This window comes from Notolepis coatsorum (assembly GCF_963971535.1).
Source record: "Notolepis coatsorum genome assembly, chromosome: 18".
NCBI classification, from domain to species: Eukaryota; Metazoa; Chordata; class Actinopteri; order Aulopiformes; family Paralepididae; genus Notolepis; species Notolepis coatsorum.
In genome coordinates, this window is record NC_140182.1 from 3,473,605 (window position 1) to 3,497,613 (window position 24,009).

The 24,009-nt window shown below is 48.9% G+C and overlaps 1 protein-coding gene across 1 annotated transcript in view; it reads left to right on the forward strand.

Moving 5' to 3' along the window:
- The window catches only part of LOC311244795 (voltage-dependent calcium channel subunit alpha-2/delta-4-like), a gene marked incomplete at both ends in the record, with an annotated part of 181,251 nt that overhangs the window by 24,958 nt on the left and 132,284 nt on the right, over positions 1-24,009 (forward strand). The window contains one exon of the mRNA XM_084334483.1: positions 6,839-6,920. Within this exon, the coding sequence (XP_084190609.1) occupies positions 6,839-6,920 (82 nt within the window). The remainder of the gene's footprint in view (positions 1-6,838; positions 6,921-24,009) is intronic.

The following is a 24,009-nucleotide window of genomic DNA, read 5'->3' on the forward strand; positions in this document are numbered from 1 at the left end:
TTTGCACTCGGGTTGGATGCCACACTTATTTTCATTGTAATGTACTTATGCTGTATGATGACAATACATTTCAATGTAATCTAATCTAACTGGTACTATGACCTGAATGATGGTCCTAGAGGTCAGTGATTTGATGCTCTTTTGGTGTTTTGGCGATGGTGGCGTAAGAGAGTGCCGTCTTAACCTAAGAGAGTGCCGTCTTAACAGGTCGTCGGAAATCTCCCATATAGGAATTGGATTGGGTCGAGACCTGGTGACTGCGAATGCCCTCGTATGCCCTGTGTATGGGGACATGTCACTCATATAGAAACACACCTCTTCAATCAATATCTGAAATGCAAATAAATAAATAACCTTCTTAACACAATTGTCGCCAAAATCGATTTACAGCGTTATTGCCCGCCATGCGTTGTCTGCCAGGATCGCTGTACAGCGTTTTTTAGATCAATATTTCATTTTTTCGCCATGGCATTCATAATTCATCCACCCACCCCCGGTGCTGCAGCTAGACCATAGATGTGACTGCAATGACGGCTCAATACCGCCACCTGGTGGATGGTCAGGCGAGTTACACTCGAACAACAGGAAGTGCCATAAGTGCATAGATGAAAATCATCCGGCAGTCACATCTCGTTACGGGACTCCTTACAAACACTATAGTATATATGGATCGCTTTCTAAACTTAATAATCAATATGATTTTGGCATTTATTGCGCCATAGAAACGGGAAATGGACCTAGGCGATCGGCGTCGTATAATTGGGATCTTTCACCGCCAGTCTCATCGGCCCACGGTAAGAGGAATATCACGTTATTTTCAACCCAATTGTGCATTTCCTTGTTTGCAAACCATCTGATCAATATATCCACCCATACTACATAAAGCAGTTACTGATGATCAAGGAATTATAAACGACCCCCCCCCCCCCCTTTCCTCCACGCATGATGAAGCATAATGTATACCGATCATATACATTTGAATTTTTTAATATAGCGTGTATAGGAGAGAAACGGCAATCGATAATCTATATATGCGTTTGTGCCTATAACTAGCGTTTTTGGAATTACAGCAGAAAATATTAAAAACACTTATATTCTAGAAGGTATTAACACAACAATATGAATGAAAAAGTATAACATTCCCACATCCTGAACGATAGATAATCGATGTTGAATGGGCCATGGGAATAGTAATGTCAATATAGCAATACAATTTAAAAAGTTATAGCCCTGCAAAGAAGGTAAACATCTCCATAGGGTTATAGTGCTGGCAGACTGGCTATATTGATGGTGTTAATAAATATAATATTTATATTGTAGTGGGTTCTATAGAGACATAATTCCCCATGGTATTGTTTTGATGTGTTGATGGGCACTGTCACTTTAAGGAGGTTGTTTTTGGCATTGGGCTGAGAGGAGACGCCCTGTGTGGGGTTTCATTGATAAATGTTTGATTACCAGAAAACCACACACTTTTCTGATAGTGGGGTGCCTGGACAATCAGCTATTTAAAATGTATATGCGAAAGTTTCGTTTTCACTTCTAATTTGAAGATAAGGATCTATAGAACAATTTTGGCTTGAGTGTCAAGAAACCAGTTGAATTTAATAAAAATATCCAAAATGGCCACAATCGAAATCATGAATTCTTTAAAAACGTCTTAATGTTCACACAATTGCTGTGTAATATAATTTTGTATTGCTATTTTAAGTTAATACTGTGTGAGGAATCAACTGGAGTTCAAATATTGATGTTTTGAATATTCTGGTATGGCAAAAATCAAAGATGGCTGCAATTTCTGTATTTATTTCGAATTACGCTTCATAACTTTTATTCTATTGAACCTAGAATGGTGATGTTGGTGCCTGTACCCAGTTTTTCATGAATGAGTAATTGAATAAAAATAAAATAAACATGATTGGAGCATATATTATATGATATTTCACACAAATGAGACAATAAATATGTAGAGAACTAGAGTTAGATATGAGAACTCTAAACAACAGTTGATTGTGAAGAACACAATGATTGTGAAGAACGTCCTCATCACAAGAAAGGATCTGCATCTCAGCACCAATGTCAACGCCATGCAAAAGACCTGATGGAGGTGTTGCTGAGCAATGGGAATTCCTTTGAGGAGGGAAGTAAAGACCTGGTTACATTAGACAATAAGGTGTGTGAGTCTGCGGCTGCTGCCCTATCTGTCCATCAACTCGAGACTACGGGACAAGAGCAGTACAACAATTTCAGGAAGAGTGCTTGAATCAAATGACAGACTTCTGACAGCACCGATCAAGCGAAATAACTTACTGTTCCATGAGAAGAAAACACAGAAGAAGACAGCAAATAAGCTGAGAATGCAGCACTTCAAACATCATGCAGAGCTCTATGGGAAAGCTTTTATTGTGCTAGACACAATACATGTCAAGTAGAGATATTTCTGTTGACGAGGAGTTAGTTGCGCCAGGTGTAACAAGATATTTTCTCATTCCTGTCAAATAAGTTGTTAACAGATGGACAGTTCCCAGATGACAAGGATGTCTACATCACTGCAGGTGATCAAGTCCACTATGTTGGAAACAGTCCACCAATGGATCAATGCAACCATGAGGAAGCTGACACTCGTGTCCTATAATACATCTCCTCCATGTCCTCCAAACATCATCACTTGGGAGGGTGCATACTGGAGATACAGATGTTTGTCATAATCCTTCTGACTAATTTCCATCACATCAAGCCACTAACAGATACACACCCACTCAGGCACGTGCACAGGACTTTAGAGGGGCAGGTGCTCAAAGGCTGAAAAGGGCACTATACCTGTGTGTGTTTTAACGGAGCGAGCATAGCGCACAAGCCCGATTTCTAAGGGCCCTTTTCGGGCAGGGGGGCCCCCTTTTTATGCCTTTTGGGGGGTTTTGGTGATCAAATATTGAATATTGAACTATAATAATCAGTGCAGGAGCTCACTTATCCTTGAAAGACACTTTTATCACTGACTTAAAAGGCCCATACATCTCCATAAATGTTCAGGGGGGAGGGAATAAGTGCTTACCTGTTACGATGGGGTAGGTTAGAACACAGTTTGCAGAAAGGGAACAGAATGGAGGAGGCAGAGACGAGGATTGAAGCTTGGAGAAGGGAGTTTACTGTAGAACCAAGGGCAATACAAAGAACATACAGAAACTACTTAACATACTTCTCAAACAAACACTAACACTTACTAGAGGATGACAGCACAATACGGCGTGGACAGGAAACGGGGAGGGAGACAGGTGGAATGTCGCCACAAGGAAGGGAGGACAGACAGACACCTAAATACCCCAACTAATTAACAATCAAGAACACCTGGCCAACACAGAATCACAACACAACCTAGACAATAAGCAATGACAACTAAACACAACTAAACACAAAAGCAACTCATAACAACCCAAAACAGTGCACCACATCACACCAGGGAAGGGAAAGTCAATGACAGCACACACCAGGACACCACATTGATCACACTATTAATTAAGGTTAAAACAGTAGTCAGGATGTCCAGTGTACTGGACCGCACCGTCTGCGGATGGCCACCAGAGGGTAGGAGACCAATGTTAGGCAGAGAGCCAATGTTAGGTAGAGAGCCACTGTTGGGTGGAGGGCACTGCCCAATGTTAGGTGGAGGGCACTGCCCAATGTTACCATCCTGCCCAGTCCAGCCAGGACCGGGCCTAGGAACGTGACACTTACCCTACAGACCCCAAGAAGTGCTGTATATTCTGTATTGTTTAATATAAATGCATTTTTTATTCCAATCCCGATTTGTATTTGAGATTCCCAAATCCCATCGGACTTGACTTATTTGTGTCCCTCAGTGAGTGTAATACCAGCATTCAAATGTATGCGCCACAGCGGTTTCTATCATCATCATCATCACCACCCACGCTATGCATAAACTATATAGGTCCACGGAGAGGCACGCTGAGGAGGCCGTGCAAACTGCAATGGAATATGGAGCATCTCTCACTCTTTACCTAATATTTTGATTCTATCCTGACATTTTTCAGTTGGAAGGGCAGTCTATATGCGTAACGAGAAAAAAAATGTTTTCTTCAAAAAGGGCACTTTTTTACGAGGCTCAGAAAGGCAGGTGCTCAAGCAGCCCTCAGGCTCTATGTGTGCACGTGCCTGCTGCATCTCCCCTCCCCCCTCCCCGTGCTGCTGTGACGCCCAGATTTCCCCAAGGGGATCAATAAAGCAACATCTTATCTTATCTTACATATTCGATTTTGTTCATAATAATTTCTCAGGGTGCTAATGATTGTGACAGGCATGTTTCTTTGAACAATTTATTGTTCAAACTGTTCAACTGTTCAACATCTTTACACATATTTTCTATTCTAAATCCAATGTATATTTGTATAGTATTACCTATTACTTTTTACTTCTCACCACCAGGTGTTCCAGGCTGCAGTACCTCATGCTCACCACCAGGTGTTCTCTGTAGTACCTGCTGCTCACCACCAGGTGTTCTCTGTAGTACCTCATGCTCACCACCAGGTGTTCTCTGTAGTACCTGCTGCTCACCACCAGGTGTTCTCTGTAGTACCTGCTGCTCACCACCAGGTTTGATTGATTGATTGAAAACTTTATTAACAGATTGCAGAATGGGTACAATACAGTACAGCTCAATACACACAATTGTTAAGGGGATGCAGACCAGAGAAATACTTTCGTCTTGTTTACATCAGGGTCCCCCATTTTCAATTCATCAGGACATATATGACATACATGACATACAGATAGTCAGTACTGCTACATCTATACATTTATGACATACCAGATTTGCAAATACAGTACTGTTTGTGATACAGAAGGAGTCAAGAAAAGGGAGTATATACATTTGACGTAGAAACTGTACATTGGAGGAGGTTGGGTGGGGGGGGTTGGGTACATTGGGATATTGACAACCATACTGGGTAATTTACATTGGAGGTGGTTGGGGGGGGGGGGGCACACTGTATAAACAAGCAAAACTGTACATTGAGGGGGGGGGGGGGGAGACACTGTACAAACAAACAAAATTGTACATTGGACTATTGACAAAACCATACTAGGTAAATTACTGTACATTGGAGGGGGTTGGGTTAGGATATTTACAGGGGCCAGTGTTGAATTGCAGTCTCCCGTAGGTGTCCATTGAGAGAGGTTTTGAAAGTGGGTAGTGATCCACATTCCTTTACAGCTTTGGGTAGGGCGTTCCACATTGATGTGGCATAATTGTGAAACGTGTTTAGTCCCTTATTTGAGCCGAATCTGGGTTTAACATGATTTGTGGAGCTCCCTCTGGTGTTGTGATCGTGGTATTCACTGACCTTTGGGAAGTATTTTGACATGTACATGGGTACCTTGGTCGTGTAGTGTATCTTGTAGACCAGGCCCATTGCAAGTTGCTGTACTCTGTCGTCTACTCTAAGCCATCCTAGGTTGTCAAAGTGGGCAGGGGTGAGGTGGGTTCTAGGAGTAAGGTCAAGCAGTAGTCTGACCAGTTTGTTTTGAGATGTTTGTAATTTTGTTTTTAGCGCCTTTGAGGTGCTTTGGTACCATGAGGTGCAAGCATAGTCGTAGTACCCTTGAATGAGTGCTCCTGCCAGAGTCTTCAGGGTATTCTTGTTTACCAGAGAGGAGATCCGGTACAAGAATCGAGTTCGTTGGTTGACTTTTTTTATTACATTGGATGCCATTTTGTCACAGGAGAGATTAGCCTCTAGGATGGAACCCAGGTAGGTAATTTCATCTTTCCTTGTGACAATATTGTCACCCACTGTAACTGAGAAGCCGTCGGTCTTGCTGAGTTTGTTATTTGAACCGAAGAGAATGGACTCTGTTTTGCCCATGTGTAATGATAGTTTGTTATCAGCGAGCCATATGCAGATTCTGCCTAGTTCAGAGCTGAGGTTTTTTTTTTTTTTATCCACTTTTTCTCCCATTTTCTATATTTTCTCCCATCCCAATTTCGTAACATCCAATTCAACCCTCCCCTGTCACGAACGCTGTTTCTTGCCTCCCACAAGCCGGCTGCAATGTGGACTAAGTCATACATAGCACAAGTCCCCTCCGGTACTTGAGGTAACAGCAGTCGCATCTTTTCACCTGCGCAGCTCGATCTCTCAGTGGCAAGGAGTAACGCGTGGGAGGCTCACGCTGCCCCCGACACTTCCTGATTCTACTGCGCAGGCGCACCAACCGACCTGTAGGAGTCGCTGTCCACAACGCCCGATCCCCACCCATCAGTTTCCCACCCCCTAATACGGCCAATGTGTATTAGTACGGACGACCAGCTAAACTGAAAGCAAATGTGGAGCGCTGGGCTCGAACAGGCAAGCCCAGCGTCTCCAGATTTCGTGGCGAGCGCCTTGCCCACTACGCCACGTAGCCGCCCCAGAGCTGAGGGTTTTTTCAACCTGTAACTTGTTCTTGTCAGAGACCAGCAGGGCTGAGTCGTCCGCAAACAGGAACAAGTTGCAGTCACAAGCTGACGACATGTCATTTGCATAAATTAGGAACAGTAGCGGTCCTAGTATGCTTCCTTGTGGAACACCACAGCTCACTGTGAGGGGGGGGGGATAGGGTACCGTTTACCTCCACCATCTGTTCCCTCCCCTCAAGGTAGGATTGCATCCAGCTCACTGATAGACTATCAAAACCAATTGCTTTTAGCTTGTCAATCAGAATGGAGTGATTGACCGTGTCAAAGGCCTTTTGTAGGTCCAGCATGACCATGCCGCAGTATTTTGCCGCAGGTGTTCTCTGTAGTACCTGCTGCTCACCACCAGGTGTTCTCTGTTCCCAGGGTGCAGCAGTGGGCGGCCGTGTGGGCCGTGCAGCTCCGAGAAGTCACCACCAAATACTCCGGCTCTCTGGTGCTGCAGAAGGTACAGTCTGGTGCAATACTCTCGTTGATTATGAACGCTTCTAGATATAATGTAAGATGTTTTTTTAATTTTTTTTTATTTTGTGATGGTTTTATAAGAGCAATTACACCCCCTCCCCCCCCCCCCCCCATGTTGATTGTCTGAGGTTTATTTTAGGGATGTCCGATATTATCGGCCGATATCGGCAGTAAAATGTGATATCGGAAAATATCGGTATCGGTAAAAAGAAAAAAGAAAAACAATAACAATATATATATATTTTTTTTTTACATTTATTTAACCTTTATTTACCCAGGCAAGCAAGTAAGAACCAATTCTTATTTTATTTATTGTCAAAAGTATGCATGTTGGTTTAATTCAACAACAAGAGATATGTAATGTTAATTTTAACTTTTTTAATGATCATATTTTGCACAGATAATGCTTACATTTAGAAAGCCTTTTGAATGCATCCAGTGAAATGATTAGTTACCTGAAATTATTCAGTTTTTTTGGGGGGGGGGGGGACCCTGCATATATCGGTATCGGTTGATATCGGTATCGGAAATTAAGAGTTGGACAATATCGGAATATCGGTATCGGTAAAAAAGCTGTTGTGAAGGGCCAGATTAAACCGAATATATATATTTATTTATATATATATATTTAATTGTATTTGTATATTCTCTAATATTCCCTGATATCCCTTGTATATTCCTTGTACAATATGCATTGAATATCCATTCTAGCCTACTGAACATCCCACAAATAGTCTCCATTCTACTATTGGTCGAGACCTTGGTGCCAGGCTGCCATACCCCTCAGACCCAGTTCAAACGTACCGCTCCACATGTACGAACAAGTCCTAGTTCCGCGTAGGAATCTGGCTACCGCACCACTAATGGGACTATTTGTTCATAGTGCGTATATATACTGCGCTACTAAAGTAGGATTTTCTTTTCAGTCCAGTTTCTTACCCTCCAATAGAGTCACAGACGTAAAGCCTCCCCGCGACGCCACGTGTGGGAGTAAGGCCAAGTTCGCCTACCATCGGTATTGAGACATCGTGTATATTAATATTTGAATAGTCATATTTGGCACTATATCGTCGAGTTGGACGTAGTCTATTAAGCTAATAATAGTCTGTTAATATATAGTGCTTCGTGCGGTGAGAATACTACCGTAGTCAGTACCCCATCGTTTCGGGCAGAGAACTGGCTGCTTACCCAGGGTGGTTGACCCCATGTGAAGCTGCACCCGAGGAGCCCCAGAGCCGACGAGCGAGTGGACCTGTATACCGGATTATTCTACCGACGACAGCCCGCCTTCCCAGGCACGGATTATGCTTTGTATACTTTGATTATTCCATGGATAAAGACCCCCGACACTGCCGTGTGTTGGAACCCCCCCCCCTGGAGAGGACGCAAGGTGAGGAGACGCTCTGCAAGACGAGGTCGCTTCACGTCTCTCCCCCGTGGACCGGAGAGAGCCGGCCCACAAAGAGTCCACCTGCTTTCATCTGTGGTCCAAGGATCGCCGGCGCATTGAACGGCACTACAGTGGGTTCACCTGGGATACCCTTGGCCGGACGAGGCAGCCGGATTCTACCCCCCCCCCCCCTCCTACTCCTGTCGGCTTACAAGCGACCGGATTAACCCCCCCTTAGTGTATCTAGTATATAATCATTAAAGTATCATTGCTGTCATTCCTTAACTATTCCAGGTCGTATATTTACCACCTGCGCCATCAGAGATTGGACATTCTCTATTGATATACCGACGAATACTCTTTGCCATAAAAGTGCATACTATTTCAATTCATAAATGTAATTAAGTGATTAAGTGCTTGCTCTACACACCATTGCTGTGTAGTAATAAACGCATACTTCGACTTCGTACATTTGTGTTGGATCCGTTTCATCTACGTGAGAGTGTTTATGATAATATATTTATGCCGTGTACTGGGTGGCCGAATATTAAGTACAAAGGTAGTGGTAGTAAGTATCATATCTAGTAACACAGTCAGGGAATTGTACCCCTCAGTTACAATTGGTCCTTCGAGCCGGAGGGTAATTAGTGTAATATTAATATAGTGTTATTAATATTGAAATGGCCTATGATGAACACTCCACAAAACGATCCTCCTAACCAACGCCCGCAGCGCGAACGACGGCTCCCTCAGTACTTAGAGGCTTACGCTGTCAGTCAACAACCTAGTCTTCTACTAACAGTAAACGCGGTAAAACTAGAAAGTAAAAGTATGTCTAACCCCAACGCCCAGACTACCCCGACCATAGAGGCCCCTACAGGCTCTAATGTAACTGACCAAGTTCACGGTGGGGACCAGTGGGAACCAGACATGACTTCACACCCCGCCAGTACTGAAGAAGTAGTCCCCGATGAGTCCCGGGAGGAATACAACGCTACCGAGAGAGAACTCGGCACGGAAGAAGACGGGGAGAGCACCGTGGAGATAGAGCTCCAAGGCTCCGCAAGGAGTACCCCGAGGGAAGGCTCCCCTATACAACCGCCTTCTCCCAGCGAGGCAGAGAGGACCCTACAGCAGGCCTTCCTCATCAGCCTGAACGCCGCTGCTGAACGCGACCGACTGCAGATCCAGCAGCGAAGCGAACACGAGCAGATACGTCTAGAAATAAGACGCATTCAGATGGAAGAGGATGTGGCCCGAGAACGAGCCGGTGCTCAACGGGACGCAGCGCGCGACAGACAGCAGTCGCAACTAATAGAACAGCTGATCAGACGGACAACACCCTCTCCCTCCGCCAGAGGCTCCAGGAACTCGTCTAGACACACCTCCAGGGCGGCATCCCCTAGCCGAGTAAACAACCCTGAACTTGACCAACAGACGAGGTCTATACCCCCCACAGACCACCTCCCCCCACCGGTCCAAGCGAGACCTAGCAACCGGGAAGGAGCAGCATATCCTGTGGAGAGGCTAAACCAGAGACTACAAGCACTGGATGACCTAACTGAAGACGAAGAGGAAGAGGAGGAGAACCACGCCCGAAGACAGCACAGTACTCTACCGGACCAGGAGGTCCGGTACAGCCCAGGCTATACTCCCGCGGAGCTGCGCTACAGACCCCCGACTCTATACACGGGTGAGCACGACGCACGACCCGCACCGAGGAACAGCACCTGGACAAGCGGGCCATGGTACACTGCCGGTACCAGCCCATACCAAGGAGCGGGAGGAGACTCGCCTAGGAGGCCTCTCCCCCAACGCTCGCCGATGTATCCACAGTCAGCGTCATACATTGGCACGCCTATGGTACCCGACTTCACCCAAGAGAACCGGGCCCAGTATACAGAACTCCGCATGTGTCTGGAGACCATGTTGGTGGATGTATTGGATGAACGCCACAAATACGCCATCCTACTGAAGCACTTAAAGGTACCCCACGCACATAATATAGCGCTCGCCTACGCGACTTCCACCACCCCATACACAGCAGCGCTGGTAGCATTGGACCAGAGGTATGGGCGCATATGGGATTACGTGATCCAGGAGATCCGGCACATCGACCGCTTACCCCCAGCAATAGACAATCGAGCACTGGACGACCTGTCCATCAGAGTGCAGTCCCTGGTAGGGATGTTGGGAGCGCAAAGAGAGAAGGGGAGGCATGAACTTTACGCCAACTCAAATGTGGAAAGGATTCTGGAGAAGCTGCCGCCCGCTCGTCAGGAGCGCTTTAGGCGGCAGAGGGACCACAGAGACCCGAATGGCCCCGAACCGAACCTCCTCGATCTAGCAGACTTCCTGGCGAGAGAAGTCAGCAGCCTACGGCTAGATACATTCGGACGGAGCACCCCTGGCTCCAGAGAAGGAACCAGACGACTAAATGATAGAAGAAGATCGGTGACTGTGATGCACCAATCGGAGTCAGTACCGAGCAGCAGGAGCCACAGTACCCCCTCCAGAACGGAGAAGTGGAAGATAGTGTGCCCCTACTGTGAGAAAGAACACTGGCTAGCGCAATGTGACTCCTTCCCCAAGCTGAACGCGGAGGAAGCAGGTCAATGGATAAAGTCCAACAAGCGCTGTTTTCGCTGTGCGCGCTCACACATGGCAGCCGAATGCCGCTTAAAGAAAAGGTGCACCAAGTGCGATGGAGCCCATCTGGACATACTTCACGACAGTAACAGACGGCGCCCTTCACCTGCACCATCCAGCCGCAAAGCGAGCGTCATGTACATCGATCCCGCCAGCAGCAGTGGAGCCCGAGTACTCCTAAAAGTAGTGCGTGTGACACTAAGCTACCAGAATAAAGTCCTGGACACTTACGCCGTCCTCGATGACGGGTCAGAGAAGACCCTGCTGCTCGCCTCCGCTGCGGCCCAGCTAGGGCTGCGGGGAAGCGAAACCCAAATGACAATTCGGACAATAAGACGAGATTTGAAGACGATAAAGGGCGAGAATGTCTCATTCTCTATCGCAGCAAGCGGCCAGCCTGAGCGACGGTACCAGATTACAGACGCTTTCACCAGCCAAGAAATAGGACTGTCGCGGTACACATACCCCGTCGCCAAGCTGATGGAGAAATATGCACATCTGCGCAAGTTACCGATCCCGCTCATAGACAATGCTATGCCGACCCTGTTGATAGGCTCCGACCATGCAGACCTCATTGTCCCGATAGACCGGGTTCATACCGGACCCCGAGGCTGTCCTGCAGCAGTCGAGACCCGTTTGGGATGGACTCTCCAAGGCCCGCTCGCCAAATCTCTCAACCGAAGTACAGCCACTAGATGTCTCCACTCCCGAGTCACAGAGGGAGAAACCGCACTCCTGCAACACGTAGAGCGGCTATGGACCTTGGAACAAATGCCCTTTGAGAACGGAAAGAAAGACATTCGCTCTAAAGATGACATTTACGCCATTCACCTCCTCGAGACAGGGACCAAGAGAGTCCCGGTCAACGACGTGTTGAGATACGCCACGCCACTCCTGCGGCGAGAAGGAATGCCTACTTTCCACGCCAAGACAGACGCCACAGAACGGTACCTGCTGAACACGGAGCGGCGCTTAGCCAAGAACCCCGCCCAAGAGAGTGTATACCGCGCTGAGATTGAGAAACTCATCACAGCGGGACACGTCACAAAGATGGACATTAAAGAGGCTGACCAGACCACTGAATCGTGGTACGTGCCCCACCACAAGGTCCATCACAACGGTAAAGACCGCATAGTATTTAACTGCAGCTACCAGATCGGATCCCAAAATCTAAATAAAGAGTTACTGCCCGGTCCCACACTCGGCCCCTCCCTACTCGGCGTTCTACTCCGCTTCCGCCAGGAAAAGGTGGCCATCAGCGGGGACATTAAAGGAATGTTCCTGCAGGTGAGATTAGTAGAGGCGGACAAGCCCCTGTTACGGTTCCTATGGAGAGAGAAGCCAGGAGATGAGCACCCAGCCATCTACCAATGGGAAGTCCTCCCCTTCGGAACGACGTGCAGCCCCTGCTGTGCTACATTTGCACTACAGAAACATGTAGCAGAGGACCCAGCAGCGGACGAAGAGGTCCGACACAGCGTAAAGAACAGCTTCTACGTAGACAACTGTCTACAAAGCCTTTCAACCCAAGAAGAAGCCGAGGCTCTCCTGATTAAACTCCGCGCCTCATTGATCAAAGGCGGCTTTGATCTCAGGCAGTGGGCCAGCAGCGATCCGCAAGTACTGCGCAGCCTCTCCTCCGAGGACAAGGCAGCCAGCAGCGAGACCTGGATGGCTACAATCCCGGGAGAAGCCCAGGAGATGACCCTGGGATTGGTGTGGCGATTCAAAACAGATTCGCTTCACTACAGACACAAGCCCCTGACTACGGAGCAGGGAAGGCCGGCGGCGGCGCCGACCACCAGACGGAGTGTGTACACAACACTCGCCCGACAATATGACCCGCTAGGATGTATTCTACCGTACACCACCAGGGCAAAAATGATTGTACGAGCATTGTGGGACAAGGACCAGGGCTGGGACGACCCCATTCCCGCACACCTTGCATCCACCTGGAGAGAGTGGGAGATGGAGCTCCACTCACTCCCAGGCGTTAATATGCGCCGAAGCTACTTCCCACCCACGGTGAGGCCAGAGACATGTAAAATGGACTTACACGTCTTCAGTGACGCCTCAGAGGTCGCATACGGATCAGTAGCCTACTTACGGGCCCAAGACCAGGGGGGAGAGATCTACACAGCATTTGTCCTCGCCCGCTCGAGAATAGCCCCACGCAAGCAACAATCTATCCCACGTCTAGAGCTCTGCGCAGCCCTAGCCGGAGCGCACCTAGCCACGCTCATCCAACGTGAGCTCACCATACCGGTGTCTAGAACAATCCTGTGGTCAGATTCCACGACGGTACTCGCCTGGATCAAATCGGACTCATGCAAGTACAAAGTCTTCGTGGGAGTCAGAGTCACCGAGATTCAAGACTTAACCGAAGAGTTAACCGGAGAAACAGAGTGGCGCTACATTGATACAAAACAGAACCCAGCTGACGTCATCACCCGGGGGATGCCCCTGGATGACCTCACCCGTCGCAATGTCTACAGTGACGGCCCCGCATTCCTAAGACTCCCGGAAGGACAGTGGCCCATGCCTATCCCGAGGGAAGCAAGTCCAGAGGAGGTGGAAAATAAGAAGTCTGTGTTCTGTGGATTGAGCACCGTAGCCTCCACCGACCCTAACATAGACGATTGCACGTCCATAGAGAGTGCACAACAAAGAACATTCCTGCGGTACCACCCGGAGTGCAAGCCCCCCGCTGATATGTCAGCAGCTAACTACGAGGAAGCAGAATTGCTTCTACTGCAGCGAGCCCAGAGAGACTCGTTCCCCGATGAATTGGCCTGTCTACAGGGAGGAAAGCCCGTCCCATCCGACAGCAGATTAATTCATCTGGCCCCCGAGAGCGACGCTCATACCCTCATCAGAGTGGGTGGTCGCCTACGCAGAACCCCCAACACACTCCTGATGGGGCGGCTAGATCCTGCATTACCCCAGACAATGTACCGGCCTGAAGAAGCGAACGGCCGACGAATGTGGAGGTACAGCCAAGTATTAGCCGACAAGTTTTGGAACAGTTTCCTACTGCACTACCTACCGTCTCTACAGACCCGCCAGAAGTGGGTAAAGGAGAGAGACAATTTGACAGAAGGAACAGTCGTCATGATTATTGATCAATCACTGCCCAGAGCTATGTGGCCGGCCGGCCGCGTAAGCAAAGTGATCACCGGTGCCGACGGCAAGGTCCGAGCAGCTGAAGTGCTCGTCCAGGGTCGCACTTACACCCGTCCCGTGGCGAGGCTCATAGAACTGCCTCGACTCCCAGACACAATCGATGATGACCATGACCCTACAACCCTATGACTTTGTGAAGTTGACTGACCCCTACAGCAAACCCTTATGTGTAAATAGACAACGCGATTAATCTGTCTCTGTTTAACTGATTAGGTCTGGGACCAATCAGGGGGTGGCTGTTGTGAAGGGCCAGATTAAACCGAATATATATATTTATTTATATATATATATTTAATTGTATTTGTATATTCTCTAATATTCCCTGATATCCCTTGTATATTCCTTGTACAATATGCATTGAATATCCATTCTAGCCTACTGAACATCCCACAAATAGTCTCCATTCTACTATTGGTCGAGACCTTGGTGCCAGGCTGCCATACCCCTCAGACCCAGTTCAAACGTACCGCTCCACATGTACGAACAAGTCCTAGTTCCGCGTAGGAATCTGGCTACCGCACCACTAATGGGACTATTTGTTCATAGTGCGTATATATACTGCGCTACTAAAGTAGGATTTTCTTTTCAGTCCAGTTTCTTACCCTCCAATAGAGTCACAGACGTAAAGCCTCCCCGCGACGCCACGTGTGGGAGTAAGGCCAAGTTCGCCTACCATCGGTATTGAGACATCGTGTATATTAATATTTGAATAGTCATATTTGGCACTATATCGTCGAGTTGGACGTAGTCTATTAAGCTAATAATAGTCTGTTAATATATAGTGCTTCGTGCGGTGAGAATACTACCGTAGTCAGTACCCCATCGTTTCGGGCAGAGAACTGGCTGCTTACCCAGGGTGGTTGACCCCATGTGAAGCTGCACCCGAGGAGCCCCAGAGCCGACGAGCGAGTGGACCTGTATACCGGATTATTCTACCGACGACAGCCCGCCTTCCCAGGCACGGATTATGCTTTGTATACTTTGATTATTCCATGGATAAAGACCCCCGACACTGCCGTGTGTTGGAACCCCCCCCCCTGGAGAGGACGCAAGGTGAGGAGACGCTCTGCAAGACGAGGTCGCTTCACGTCTCTCCCCCGTGGACCGGAGAGAGCCGGCCCACAAAGAGTCCACCTGCTTTCATCTGTGGTCCAAGGATCGCCGGCGCATTGAACGGCACTACAGTGGGTTCACCTGGGATACCCTTGGCCGGACGAGGCAGCCGGATTCTACCCCCCCCCCCCTCCTACTCCTGTCGGCTTACAAGCGACCGGATTAACCCCCCTTAGTGTATCTAGTATATAATCATTAAAGTATCATTGCTGTCATTCCTTAACTATTCCAGGTCGTATATTTACCACCTGCGCCATCAGAGATTGGACATTCTCTATTGATATACCGACGAATACTCTTTGCCATAAAAGTGCATACTATTTCAATTCATAAATGTAATTAAGTGATTAAGTGCTTGCTCTACACACCATTGCTGTGTAGTAATAAACGCATACTTCGACTTCGTACATTTGTGTTGGATCCGTTTCATCTACGTGAGAGTGTTTATGATAATATATTTATGCCGTGTACTGGGTGGCCGAATATTAAGTACAAAGGTAGTGGTAGTAAGTATCATATCTAGTAACACAGTCAGGGAATTGTACCCCTCAGTTACAATTGGTCCTTCGAGCCGGAGGGTAATTAGTGTAATATTAATATAGTGTTATTAATATTGAAATGGCCTATGATGAACACTCCACAAAACGATCCTCCTAACCAACGCCCGCAGCGCGAACGACGGCTCCCTCAGTACTTAGAGGCTTACGCTGTCAGTCAACAACCTAGTCTTCTACTAACAGTAAACGCGGTAAAACTAGAAAGTAAAAGTATGTCTAACCCCAACGCCCAGACTACCCCGACCATAGAGGCCCCTACAGGCTCTAATGTAACTGACCAAGTTCACGGTGGGGACCAGTGGGAACCAGACATGACTTCACACCCCGCCAGTACTGAAGAAGTAGTCCCCGATGAGTCCCGGGAGGAATACAACGCTACCGAGAGAGAACTCGGCACGGAAGAAGACGGGGAGAGCACCGTGGAGATAGAGCTCCAAGGCTCCGCAAGGAGTACCCCGAGGGAAGGCTCCCCTATACAACCGCCTTCTCCCAGCGAGGCAGAGAGGACCCTACAGCAGGCCTTCCTCATCAGCCTGAACGCCGCTGCTGAACGCGACCGACTGCAGATCCAGCAGCGAAGCGAACACGAGCAGATACGTCTAGAAATAAGACGCATTCAGATGGAAGAGGATGTGGCCCGAGAACGAGCCGGTGCTCAACGGGACGCAGCGCGCGACAGACAGCAGTCGCAACTAATAGAACAGCTGATCAGACGGACAACACCCTCTCCCTCCGCCAGAGGCTCCAGGAACTTGTCTAGACACACCTCCAGGGCGGCATCCCCTAGCCGAGTAAACAACCCTGAACTTGACCAACAGACGAGGTCTATACCCCCCACAGACCACCTCCCCCCACCGGTCCAAGCGAGACCTAGCAACCGGGAAGGAGCAGCATATCCTGTGGAGAGGCTAAACCAGAGACTACAAGCACTGGATGACCTAACTGAAGACGAAGAGGAAGAGGAGGAGAACCACGCCCGAAGACAGCACAGTACTCTACCGGACCAGGAGGTCCGGTACAGCCCAGGCTATACTCCCGCGGAGCTGCGCTACAGACCCCCGACTCTATACACGGGTGAGCACGACGCACGACCCGCACCGAGGAACAGCACCTGGACAAGCGGGCCATGGTACACTGCCGGTACCAGCCCATACCAAGGAGCGGGAGGAGACTCGCCTAGGAGGCCTCTCCCCCAACGCTCGCCGATGTATCCACAGTCAGCGTCATACATTGGCACGCCTATGGTACCCGACTTCACCCAAGAGAACCGGGCCCAGTATACAGAACTCCGCATGTGTCTGGAGACCATGTTGGTGGATGTATTGGATGAACGCCACAAATACGCCATCCTACTGAAGCACTTAAAGGTACCCCACGCACATAATATAGCGCTCGCCTACGCGACTTCCACCACCCCATACACAGCAGCGCTGGTAGCATTGGACCAGAGGTATGGGCGCATATGGGATTACGTGATCCAGGAGATCCGGCACATCGACCGCTTACCCCCAGCAATAGACAATCGAGCACTGGACGACCTGTCCATCAGAGTGCAGTCCCTGGTAGGGATGTTGGGAGCGCAAAGAGAGAAGGGGAGGCATGAACTTTACGCCAACTCAAATGTGGAAAGGATTCTGGAGAAGCTGCCGCCCGCTCGTCAGGAGCGCTTTAGGCGGCAGAGGGACCACAGAGACCCGAATGGCCCCGAACCGAACCTCCTCGATCTAGCAGACTTCCTGGCGAGAGAAGTCAGCAGCCTACGGCTAGATACATTCGGACGGAGCACCCCTGGCTCCAGAGAAGGAACCAGACGACTAAATGATAGAAGAAGATCGGTGACTGTGATGCACCAATCGGAGTCAGTACCGAGCAGCAGGAGCCACAGTACCCCCTCCAGAACGGAGAAGTGGAAGATAGTGTGCCCCTACTGTGAGAAAGAACACTGGCTAGCGCAATGTGACTCCTTCCCCAAGCTGAACGCGGAGGAAGCAGGTCAATGGATAAAGTCCAACAAGCGCTGTTTTCGCTGTGCGCGCTCACACATGGCAGCCGAATGCCGCTTAAAGAAAAGGTGCACCAAGTGCGATGGAGCCCATCTGGACATACTTCACGACAGTAACAGACGGCGCCCTTCACCTGCACCATCCAGCCGCAAAGCGAGCGTCATGTACATCGATCCCGCCAGCAGCAGTGGAGCCCGAGTACTCCTAAAAGTAGTGCGTGTGACACTAAGCTACCAGAATAAAGTCCTGGACACTTACGCCGTCCTCGATGACGGGTCAGAGAAGACCCTGCTGCTCGCCTCCGCTGCGGCCCAGCTAGGGCTGCGGGGAAGCGAAACCCAAATGACAATTCGGACAATAAGACGAGATTTGAAGACGATAAAGGGCGAGAATGTCTCATTCTCTATCGCAGCAAGTGGCCAGCCTGAGCGACGGTACCAGATTACAGACGCTTTCACCAGCCAAGAAATAGGACTGTCGCGGTACACATACCCCGTCGCCAAGCTGATGGAGAAATATGCACATCTGCGCAAGTTACCGATCCCGCTCATAGACAATGCTATGCCGACCCTGTTGATAGGCTCCGACCATGCAGACCTCATTGTCCCGATAGACCGGGTTCATACCGGACCCCGAGGCTGTCCTGCAGCAGTCGAGACCCGTTTGGGATGGACTCTCCAAGGCCCGCTCGCCAAATCTCTCAACCGAAGTACAGCCACTAGATGTCTCCACTCCCGAGTCACAGAGGGAGAAACCGCACTCCTGCAAAACGTAGAGCGGCTATGGACCTTGGAACAAATGCCCTTTGAGAACGGAAAGAAAGACATTCGCTCTAAAGATGACATTTACGCCATTCACCTCCTCGAGACAGGGACCAAGAGAGTCCCGGTCAACGACGTGTTGAGATACGCCACGCCACTCCTGCGGCGAGAAGGAATGCCTACTTTCCACGCCAAGACAGACGCCACAGAACGGTACCTGCTGAACACGGAGCGGCGCTTAGCCAAGAACCCCGCCCAAGAGAGTGTATACCGCGCTGAGATTGAGAAACTCATCACAGCGGGACACGTCACAAAGATGGACATTAAAGAGGCTGACCAGACCACTGAATCGTGGTACGTGCCCCACCACAAGGTCCATCACAACGGTAAAGACCGCATAGTATTTAACTGCAGCTACCAGATCGGATCCCAAAATCTAAATAAAGAGTTACTGCCCGGTCCCACACTCGGCCCCTCCCTACTCGGCGTTCTACTCCGCTTCCGCCAGGAAAAGGTGGCCATCAGCGGGGACATTAAAGGAATGTTCCTGCAGGTGAGATTAGTAGAGGCGGACAAGCCCCTGTTACGGTTCCTATGGAGAGAGAAGCCAGGAGATGAGCACCCAGCCATCTACCAATGGGAAGTCCTCCCCTTCGGAACGACGTGCAGCCCCTGCTGTGCTACATTTGCACTACAGAAACATGTAGCAGAGGACCCAGCAGCGGACGAAGAGGTCCGACACAGCGTAAAGAACAGCTTCTACGTAGACAACTGTCTACAAAGCCTTTCAACCCAAGAAGAAGCCGAGGCTCTCCTGATTAAACTCCGCGCCTCATTGATCAAAGGCGGCTTTGATCTCAGGCAGTGGGCCAGCAGCGATCCGCAAGTACTGCGCAGCCTCTCCTCCGAGGACAAGGCAGCCAGCAGCGAGACCTGGATGGCTACAATCCCGGGAGAAGCCCAGGAGATGACCCTGGGATTGGTGTGGCGATTCAAAACAGATTCGCTTCACTACAGACACAAGCCCCTGACTACGGAGCAGGGAAGGCCGGCGGCGGCGCCGACCACCAGACGGAGTGTGTACACAACACTCGCCCGACAATATGACCCGCTAGGATGTATTCTACCGTACACCACCAGGGCAAAAATGATTGTACGAGCATTGTGGGACAAGGACCAGGGCTGGGACGACCCCATTCCCGCACACCTTGCATCCACCTGGAGAGAGTGGGAGATGGAGCTCCACTCACTCCCAGGCGTTAATATGCGCCGAAGCTACTTCCCACCCACGGTGAGGCCAGAGACATGTAAAATGGACTTACACGTCTTCAGTGACGCCTCAGAGGTCGCATACGGATCAGTAGCCTACTTACGGGCCCAAGACCAGGGGGGAGAGATCTACACAGCATTTGTCCTCGCCCGCTCGAGAATAGCCCCACGCAAGCAACAATCTATCCCACGTCTAGAGCTCTGCGCAGCCCTAGCCGGAGCGCACCTAGCCACGCTCATCCAACGTGAGCTCACCATACCGGTGTCTAGAACAATCCTGTGGTCAGATTCCACGACGGTACTCGCCTGGATCAAATCGGACTCATGCAAGTACAAAGTCTTCGTGGGAGTCAGAGTCACCGAGATTCAAGACTTAACCGAAGAGTTAACCGGAGAAACAGAGTGGCGCTACATTGATACAAAACAGAACCCAGCTGACGTCATCACCCGGGGGATGCCCCTGGATGACCTCACCCGTCGCAATGTCTACAGTGACGGCCCCGCATTCCTAAGACTCCCGGAAGGACAGTGGCCCATGCCTATCCCGAGGGAAGCAAGTCCAGAGGAGGTGGAAAATAAGAAGTCTGTGTTCTGTGGATTGAGCACCGTAGCCTCCACCGACCCTAACATAGACGATTGCACGTCCATAGAGAGTGCACAACAAAGAACATTCCTGCGGTACCACCCGGAGTGCAAGCCCCCCGCTGATATGTCAGCAGCTAACTACGAGGAAGCAGAATTGCTTCTACTGCAGCGAGCCCAGAGAGACTCGTTCCCCGATGAATTGGCCTGTCTACAGGGAGGAAAGCCCGTCCCATCCGACAGCAGATTAATTCATCTGGCCCCCGAGAGCGACGCTCATACCCTCATCAGAGTGGGTGGTCGCCTACGCAGAACCCCCAACACACTCCTGATGGGGCGGCTAGATCCTGCATTACCCCAGACAATGTACCGGCCTGAAGAAGCGAACGGCCGACGAATGTGGAGGTACAGCCAAGTATTAGCCGACAAGTTTTGGAACAGTTTCCTACTGCACTACCTACCGTCTCTACAGACCCGCCAGAAGTGGGTAAAGGAGAGAGACAATTTGACAGAAGGAACAGTCGTCATGATTATTGATCAATCACTGCCCAGAGCTATGTGGCCGGCCGGCCGCGTAAGCAAAGTGATCACCGGTGCCGACGGCAAGGTCCGAGCAGCTGAAGTGCTCGTCCAGGGTCGCACTTACACCCGTCCCGTGGCGAGGCTCATAGAACTGCCTCGACTCCCAGACACAATCGATGATGACCATGACCCTACAACCCTATGACTTTGTGAAGTTGACTGACCCCTACAGCAAACCCTTATGTGTAAATAGACAACGCGATTAATCTGTCTCTGTTTAACTGATTAGGTCTGGGACCAATCAGGGGGTGGCTGTTGTGAAGGGCCAGATTAAACCGAATATATATATTTATTTATATATATATATTTAATTGTATTTGTATATTCTCTAATATTCCCTGATATCCCTTGTATATTCCTTGTACAATATGCATTGAATATCCATTCTAGCCTACTGAGCCTACTGAACATCCCACAAATAGTCTCCATTCTACTATTGGTCGAGACCTTGGTGCCAGGCTGCCATACCCCTCAGACCCAGTTCAAACGTACCGCTCCACATGTACGAACAAGTCCTAGTTCCGCGTAGGAATCTGGCTACCGCACCACTAATGGGACTATTTGTTCATAGTGCGTATATATACTGCGCTACTAAAGTAGGATTTTCTTTTCAGTCCAGTTTCTTACCCTCCAATAGAGTCACAGACGTAAAGCCTCCCCGCGACGCCACGTGTGGGAGTAAGGCCAAGTTCGCCTACCATCGGTATTGAGACATCGTGTATATTAATATTTGAATAGTCATATTTGGCACTATATCGTCGAGTTGGACGTAGTCTATTAAGCTAATAATAGTCTGTTAATATATAGTGCTTCGTGCGGTGAGAATACTACCGTAGTCAGTACCCCATCGTTTCGGGCAGAGAACTGGCTGCTTACCCAGGGTGGTTGACCCCATGTGAAGCTGCACCCGAGGAGCCCCAGAGCCGACGAGCGAGTGGACCTGTATACCGGATTATTCTACCGACGACAGCCCGCCTTCCCAGGCACGGATTATGCTTTGTATACTTTGATTATTCCATGGATAAAGACCCCCGACACTGCCGTGTGTTGGAACCCCCCCCCCTGGAGAGGACGCAAGGTGAGGAGACGCTCTGCAAGACGAGGTCGCTTCACGTCTCTCCCCCGTGGACCGGAGAGAGCCGGCCCACAAAGAGTCCACCTGCTTTCATCTGTGGTCCAAGGATCGCCGGCGCATTGAACGGCACTACAGTGGGTTCACCTGGGATACCCTTGGCCGGACGAGGCAGCCGGATTCTACCCCCCCCCCCCTCCTACTCCTGTCGGCTTACAAGCGACCGGATTAACCCCCCTTAGTGTATCTAGTATATAATCATTAAAGTATCATTGCTGTCATTCCTTAACTATTCCAGGTCGTATATTTACCACCTGCGCCATCAGAGATTGGACATTCTCTATTGATATACCGACGAATACTCTTTGCCATAAAAGTGCATACTATTTCAATTCATAAATGTAATTAAGTGATTAAGTGCTTGCTCTACACACCATTGCTGTGTAGTAATAAACGCATACTTCGACTTCGTACATTTGTGTTGGATCCGTTTCATCTACGTGAGAGTGTTTATGATAATATATTTATGCCGTGTACTGGGTGGCCGAATATTAAGTACAAAGGTAGTGGTAGTAAGTATCATATCTAGTAATACAGTCAGGGAATTGTACCCCTCAGTTACAAAAGCCAATATCGAGCATCCCTAGTTTATTTGTTTATTTAAACGGATCCCCATTAGCTGACGCCTTAGCAGCAGCTATAGTCTTCCTGGGGTCCGACAACATACACAAGATAACATACTACACCTATATATGTTTATGTTTATATGTTTATTTAGGATCCCCATTCGCTTTTGCACGTGACAAAAGCTATTCTTCCTGGGGTCCGGCGGCACACACAACCATACGACAATATTCAATACATCGTTATCAACATCAACATCGATTACATCATCGACTACATCATCATCAACATCATTAACAATCTCATCCTCAGTTAAGGATGATGTTGTACAAGATATAGTAAACATTTGTAAAATAATAATAATAATAAAAAAAATAAAAAAAATGCTTCCTGAGCAGCACTCACTGCCATCAACATAAATACAATGAACCGTCGATTGGTTTTCACCGCTCTGCCATAAGGGTTAACGGTGCATGCTCGTTAGTAGATGGTATTTACATTCTTTCTTGAAAGTGGTTTTGGATTCTATTTCAGCGGGCAATGAGTTCCATTCCATGATAGCTCTGTAAGTCACATCACACCGATAGAGAACATAAGAAAAGCATATATCACAAAGAAAATTAATCATAGAATAGAGAAAAAACATGTATCATAGAATAAAAATAAATGTAAAACAAGAGATGAAAAAAACAAGAGATAAAATCCAGGTAGAACAAAATAAAACTATTCATCAGGGTGTGCATGTATTCAAGCTGTGCTGTATCATGAATTGAAAATGGGGGACCCTGATGTAAACAAGACGAAAGTCTTTCTCTGGTCTGCATCCCCTTAACAATTGTGTGTATTGAGCCGTACTGTATTGTGCCCAGGTCTTGATACAAAGACTAACACAAGACAACTGGTAAACATGTTTGTGTGTGTGTGTGTGTGTGTGTGTGTGTGTGTGTGTGTGTGTGTGTGTGTGTGTGTGTGTGTGTGTGTGTGTGTGTGTGTGTGTGTGTGTGTGTGTGTGTGTGTGTGTGTGTGTGTGTGTGTGTGTGTGTGTGTGTGTGTGTGTGTGTGTGTGTGTGTGTGTGTGTGTGTGTGTGTGTGTGTGTGTGTGTGTGTGTGTGTGTGTGTGTGCGTGCGTGCGTGCGTGCGTGCGTGCGTGCGTGCGTGCGTGCGTGCGTGCGTGCGTGCGTGCGTGTGTGTGTGTGTGTGCGTGCGTGTGTGTGTGTGTGTGTGTGTGTGTGTGTGTGTGTGTTTTTAAATTGCATTTGTTATATTATTTTGTGGCTGTAAAAGGTT